General features: G+C 41.6%; 1 protein-coding gene across 1 annotated transcript in view; it reads left to right on the top strand.

Moving 5' to 3' along the window:
- Positions 1-7500, top strand: part of rin1b (Ras and Rab interactor 1b) — a 24869-nt gene that overhangs the window by 6583 nt on the left and 10786 nt on the right. The window contains 3 exon segments of the mRNA XM_063187131.1: positions 2085-2278; positions 2770-3065; positions 3269-3388. Coding sequence (XP_063043201.1) covers positions 2085-2278; positions 2770-3065; positions 3269-3388 — 610 coding nt within the window.

The raw sequence follows: 7500 nt of genomic DNA, 5'->3' as shown, positions 1-7500 counted from the left end.
AACTCTAATGTCGTCTTCCTCAATGTTCGGGGAGAGCTGGTTATTGGAGTGGCCTTTGTAAAACTGCCCCAAGTCTGCTATGTGGTCTCCTTTTCTTTTTAAAATTTCATCAGTGGTTTTGAAAACTGAGACCACATCACAACTTGCGAAAGCATTAAAGAACAACATGTCTTTGACCTTCTCTTGGCCAGCAGTCCTGTAAAGGTGGTGAATGTCAATCAATCAAAGGCTCTGGCTTTGAGCACACATCAGCCACAGCTGCTGCACATGTATGCTTTGCTGAGTGGGGAAAATTGCCATTGGCACAATGTCATGGACAAATATGTGGCAATTGGCTTCCTATTGGGGAATATGCATCTCATTCAGAAAGATGTTTTTTTTGGCGAGTCAAGTGCTTCAGGTAAATTTTATATTGTAAACTTTACATAACCAAGTTTGGTTTATACATCTGAACAACCAAAAAATAAACCTGCTCTAACTTGGTCAGGACACTCTCAAAACCATTACAGTTCTCCTGGTCAAACCTTTTGACCACAGTCAACTCAATGAGAGGTGTAGGAGGTGGTGTTACCAGTATAGCATTATACCTGGATTCCAATGGCTTTCCCTTTGTAAACGCGGTGTAGTAGCAAGGTCAAAAGGAAATAGCTGTGGGTTCCCTCAACTGGTCAACAAAGAGTTAAAAGAGCAGTCACTACAATACACTTGACTTGTCTGGGGGTGAGAAAGTTGGCTATTCTGAGGTATGTTGGCATTTATCTATGGACATGTTCAAGACCAGTTAAAATCCAGAAGATTGCTGAAAACTGGTAAGTCTTCAGGGCAACTGGACCTCCCATTGCAGAGTTGAGAATGTCTCAGACAGATGCAAAAGCTTGGTCTAATTTACCCAGCCTTATGAAGTTTAACATGTTCAGTTTAGTCTGTCTGATCCTTCTATACCTGTACATATTTCTGTTAAGATTCTCATAACTTCAAGTGTTTTTTACCATGTTATGAAAAAAGTTTGCTATTGCAAATTATAGATACTACTAATCAGTTAACTTTAAGGAATCATTGATGGAATGAAGCCATCTTCCATTTTCCTTTGGCCAGCACCTTGTTACTCAAAGAGTGGTTTCTAAGAAAACATGTTGTGTCTAATGTCATGTTTGCATCATTAAGTCAACTAGGCCATACCGTATAGTATATGCATGAAAAGGGTGGCCATCTTGAATAAGAGGCAGCCACTATGGATTTTTTCCATGGCCAACACACTGTTATGAAAGAGAGGATTCTTTTGAACATTTGCCCCATATTTCATTCCTGCATCATTGAGGTAAGTATTCTTAGCCTTATTTATAAATGGAGAGGGTGGACATCTTGAAAAATGGCAGCCATCTTCATTTTTTGTGTTTGCCAATGTTTTTTGTGAAAGAGTGTATTCTAATGACCACTTGTGCCTAACCACATTCTTGCATCATTAAGTGAACCATTCTTGGCCTTATTTACAAGTGTAGTGGGTGGCCATCTTGAAAAGTGGTGGCCATCTTAGATTTTTACGCCGCCAATGCCCTGTGCCAATAGAGTGTATTCTAATGAACATGTGTGCCAATTTTCATGCTTGCATACCAAAGGAAACTATTTTTTGCCCTTATTTACAACTGGAGATGGTAGCCATCTTGAAAAATGGCGGCCATCTTGGATTTTTGCACAGCCAACACCCTTTACTGAAAGAATGCATTCTAATGAACATGTGTGCCAATTTCCATGCTTGCATACCAAAGTGAACTATTTCTGGCCTTATTTTCAATTGGAGAAGGTGGCCATCTTGAAAAAATGGCTGCCATCTTGGATCTTTGCTTGGACAACGCCCTCTGCTGAAAGAGTGCATTCTAAAGAACACGTGTGCCAAATTTTATGCTTGCATACCAAAGTGAACTATCATCGGCCTTATCTGCTCTGCTATGATGGCATGCATTGAAATTGAAATTGACATTGCCAGTTCAGTCTTTACATGTTTTACTCCAGCGTGGACCAGGAGCATCAGGAGAAGACTAGTTTTACTGTCACATGTTTTGAGTCCTCTTTCCACCTCTGCTCAGGACCCTGCTAGTGGTGATGTGGGCAGCGTGGACCATGAGCCTGGTGAGGAGACCAGCTGCACTGTGGAGGACGCCTGCCTGTCGCTGCAGACCACCCGGGCACCATCGCTGGCCGCGCTGGACAGCAACAGCTCCTTCAGCAGCCTGGAGGAAGATGACGACGACTATTACGAGACCGGCGAGTCAACGATGAGGTGACTTCGCACAACATTCTTAGGGTGGCCAACGGTCTGGGTTTCCCTCGACATGTCAGGGTTTTTACTACCCGTTCACAACAGGTAGTTCAGTGTCCATCTTATTGTCTAACCTCCCATCCTTGTCTCGTGTCGGTGGCCTCAAGATACAAGGCAACATGTTGTTGATGGTAGGCTCCGGGAGAGAGGTATACTAACGTTCCACACCAAACTCTGCTAGTTGGCATCTGTTACAGTAGCAAGTCATTATAGCAGCGTCATCCAATGACAACATGGCTGCACTGTTCTATTACGTGCAGTTAAACAGTTTGATTGCTAACCGTTTGTCAACCCAACCTTACATTTTGACTCTGATGAGATTCATGCTTGCCTGGCTATCATTTTTCACAATATTTCAATGTAACATTTTCATTTTAAAAAAGGGGGGTCGTCTTATATGCAGGGTCTTGTTGTATTACAGTACATAATCCTTGTAATTCTTTGTTTGTCAGCCACCACGGTCGCAGCATCCTCACCACGGCGACAACGGCCTCCTCCTCGTCCTCCTCGACAATGTCCGTCACGTCGGCCAACTCGCAGCGGCCCTCTCTTAAGCGCATGAGCGCGGCGTTCGTGTGCCTGTTCGCGCCCGAGCGGCGTGTGGCTCGCCTGGTGCTCCAGCTGTCCAGGGACCCCCGCTCCGCCTTCGGGGCCCTCGTGCAGGAGTTCCTGTGCGGGAAGAGGGCCCAGCTCACCGCCCTGCAGGGGGCGGGCGGTGGAGGATCCACTGGTAATGCTACTGCTACTGGTTTGTTGTCAAGGTTAACTTAAAGGTGCAATGTGTAATACTTTTTGTAGTTTATTTCCAGAATTCATGCTGCCCATTCACAAATGTTACCTTTTTCATGAATACTTACCACCACCATCAAATTCCAAGTATTCATTAGCAACAAAACTTGCTTACTTTGATTGTGATTGACTTTGTTCCGTCTGGTTCTGCAGGTGGTGGAGGGTCGGCTGCGGAGGCCCTCCAGGGGGTTCGTAAGTTCCTGACCCAGGCCAAGGGCTTCCTGCTGGGCTCTGGGGAGCTGGAGCCCCCCATCGAGACACTGGTGCCCGAAAACGAGAAAGGTAATTGTTTGGAGGGTAATGTGCTTTGAGATGAAGGGATTGCAATAGGGCAGCAGGAGAGACAGTGGAATGGACAGAGACAGAAAATAGAGGTGAAGAGAGATAAAGAGATCAGGGAAAACTTCACCTGCTGAAAACCAATGTACAGTATGTCTGATGAAGGCGTCTCAGTGTTGAATCGTTAGTCTGGCACAGCTCTACATACAGTAAAAGCACCATCTAGTCCTCCCCATCTGAGATGCTACAGTGACTTTTCTTCCCACTTTAAACTCCTTGAAGTCCTTTCCCCTGACACACAAGATGGTAAAGAACAGGAGTGCATACTGCCCCTCAAAGGCAAAGTGCAGTAACTACCCAGGTGAAAAACCGATATACTTTTTTTGACCGTACTTAGAACAAAGTGTACTATTTTCGGCGATTTAAAGTGCGCTTCATTGCACTATTAGTGCGCTGAAGCACTACTAAAGCAGTACTTCAGCACACTTGCAGCACACTGAGGATGCTAAATTGGCACCGCTTTTGGACAACTTTAAGTGCACTACAAGCAGGCACGTGCACAGCATAGTTGCCCACGGTGCCCGAGCAACGGCCCTTTTGCCCACATTGGCTGATATTGCCCTTCCAAGGGAGGGGAAAATAATATGGCAATTATAATTTCATATTTCAATATCATTTGATTTCTTTATAATTCATAATTTTGATTGAAGTTTTGTACAATAAAGACTTAAGTCAGTCATACAAATTCATCAGACCCGTCGAGAATGGGCACGAGCGATGTGAGGTAGGTAGGCTACGCAACAACTCCGGTGGGGAGAAGGCACGCGACAGGCGCTTGAGCGCCTATAAGAGACACGGAAGATTTTGAAGATGCCTGGGTGTCGGCTAGAGCCCTACACACAGTCTACATATTAGAGTACAAAATATGCTCACAATCAACCTCTCTAATACAATGTTGAGTTTAGAACTTTTAGTTATCATACATCTTACAGCCAGCCAGCGCCACGTTTAGGTAGCAAAAAAACCCGACAGCTAGCTGTAGATATGCCTCGGAAAAATAGGCTAAGATTTCATGTTTCAACTGATTTGCTTTGCAATTCGTATTTTTGATTTAAGCTTCCTAAATTAAGTTTTCAAATTCAGATTCACCTGCACCTCGAGAGATAGGCAAAGGGAGGGGCAGCATGCGCGTTGCTGGGGGCACGCGCAGCTCTACATGGGAGGGAGGGGGGAACAAGCATGCATGCGACCAGGGCAGAGACGCAAAATATGTCGAAGATGTCGTGGGAGTAGAGCGACTGCCCTGACGGCCTGAGGTGAGCTGGAAACATAGCAGACTACACAGTATTAAACTACATGATCACAATTAATGTCTCTTAAAGCCGATCTCGAGTTTAGGACGTTTAGTGATCCTAAATAATCTGACAGCCCGTGCCACGTTCAGATATTGGGGGAAAACGACAGCCAGCTAGCTTGTCAACGTTTTACATGGCTCAGGTTGTTTTGTGGAAGGCTAACCCAACTAAGAAACATGCAGATGACATGTCGTTTTATCAAGCAAGAGAGAACTTAAGGGGGTAGGCTAGCTAAAGGAAGCACATCTCTGCAGAGTTGGCAGCGAAAAAAATGAACAGGTGCAGGTGAGGCAGAGAATCTTTTTCAGGATTGTAGAGGTTTGATCTTGGTGAGACCGCTAGGAAAGTGCTTTTTCTTACGCTGATATATTCTCCGACCCAAAGATACTGTTTCCACTGTCAATATCCATGTAATTGAAATAAATCCACTCCACGTGATAACTGACGTTTACTGTTCTTCTCAAGACATAGGCCTACAAAATGTGCATGAACTAACTAAAATATCTGTAATGAAAATAAAAGGTTATAAAGTCTGCGAGAAGCTCGGAGCTTCAGGGCAACAAATAAGAACTGGTGCTCCCACGCCACGGTTCTTTGCGATCTGAAATGAAAGCCGGCTCGTCAATTCTTAAAGCGACAGTACACATTTTTAATATAGGCTACAGAAGACCCAACAAATGACCTAAACCTGTGAATTCTTATTGTTTTAGCTTTCCTATATAATATTCATCATTTTAATCATGGAATATGCCTATTAATGAAATTTCAAATTCAAATTAAATGATATTTTTAACCATTTTAAAACTATTTCTATTTATTATAACTTAAAGTCTACTTTGGCTGCTACAAGGATTATAAAGATGACAGTGGGTTAATTGATTAAGCATCCTCATATTTAGCCTATTAATTTACTCATCATTTCATTTCATTTAAGATGAGGATGACTCAGAGCCACAGACCTCTGCACATAGGGCAGGTATGCATAAGACTGATCATCTCTGTGACTGATACAGGTTTAAAAACTATCAAGGCTTTTTCTCATAATCTCATTTAATTTAGGGGCAGCCACATACCACACATGAGGAAATGTGGATCAGGAGACATTTAGGGCAGGTGGGCATAAGGCTGATCATCTCTGATATGATTAATAGGTAGGCCTACATGTTTAAAAACTAGCATGTTATATCATATGGTACGCATATTCAGGATACTATACAATAAAATAATATTAATAATTATGACAATAATATACTACTTCTACTACTACTACTACTAAAAATAATAATACCCATGGTGCAGTTTCCTAAAAATTCTGAAGGCCGCTCATTGTTGATGGGTTTTTTTTTGGGGGGGGTTGGGGGGGGGTGCCCTTTCTTCAGGTTAGAGCAACTGCCCTTTGAGATTCCTGTGCACGTCCCTGACTACAAGCATACTTTTGAAAGTATGCTCCAAACACGCTTTTCATGCATTCGTATGGCATTAATAGTGTGCTTGAGTACACTTCTATAACATTTTTATTGTTACTAGAAGTACAATAAAAGTATATTAACTTCATGCTTCTTTGGACTACATTGGAACATTTTAAGTATGTAAAAAGTATATCATATTAAGTATTGTAAATATATAACAGGTATGCTTGAAGTATATTTACAGTACACTCCCAAGTACAACGAATAATATAAATGTAATACTACAATCCATGCTGGTTCTCAGAGCTTGTACATTACACACAGCCACATGTTACAGTAGTGATACAGTATGCATGCCTAGCGCGACTGACATTTACAATCATTGCATTGTTACAGAGATTTCAGATAGGCTACACATTTCACTTCACTTCATTCTTGTTCCACCTTCCTGCAGTTGATCATTTGAATTGATCAGGAATGGTGACCCTTGATTCTTTGTTTGAACAACTAGTTCCAACTTACCTCTCACCATGATACTATGGGAAGTGTGAGTCTATATATACCAGAACATATACGTGACCATCATAATGACGGTGGGAACATGGCCATTTTTTGTGTACCACTTTAAAATGTTAAAACTCCTACAATAAATGCAGAATATAACAATGAGTAATATTTCCATGCAAACCAAAGATATTCCTTAGAGGTAAATGGCTTTCTGTTTGAGAAATTTAGCTCCAAGAAGTGCATTGCATGATGGTACATGCATGATGATGCATGATGGGTAAATGCACTTTGTGTAAGCACACTTTGAATATATTTGGATGAAGCACAATCATGGTGCACTTAGAAAAAGTATACTTCCAATATGTTAAAGTGATTTACTTTAAAGCGCACTATAGAAAATCACACTTCGAAGTCACTTGGGTGAAGTATAATCAAAGTGCACTTAAAAAAAGTGCAATTGCAATATGTTATTAAAAAATACACTTTTAGTAAGTTCACTATTAGAACACTATTAGTATATTCCTCTAAATACACTTTAGCCAAACATCTTCTAAGTGCACTTTATGTATGGTTCGCAAAGTGTACTTTCTTTGAGAGCAACTTAATTACATCTAATTTTAAGTACACTTTAAATAAGCATATTGTAAACATACTTTTTCTTAGCACAAAAAGTGTGAGTGCGCTTTTAACATGCTAAGTACACTTCAGTCGTACTTTTATTGTACTAAATTGAACCACTTTTTCACCTGGGTATATATTTTGTCAAACTTGAGTTTAGACTGAAAATGGTCTTCATTACACTTCCTTTATCTTGTGACAAAGCCTTATGGTGTCCTGTTTTAGA

This window comes from Engraulis encrasicolus, chromosome 21 (genome assembly GCF_034702125.1).
Source record: "Engraulis encrasicolus isolate BLACKSEA-1 chromosome 21, IST_EnEncr_1.0, whole genome shotgun sequence".
Taxonomy (NCBI): Eukaryota; Metazoa; Chordata; class Actinopteri; order Clupeiformes; family Engraulidae; genus Engraulis; species Engraulis encrasicolus.
This window is presented reverse-complemented; position numbering and strand designations above follow the sequence as displayed.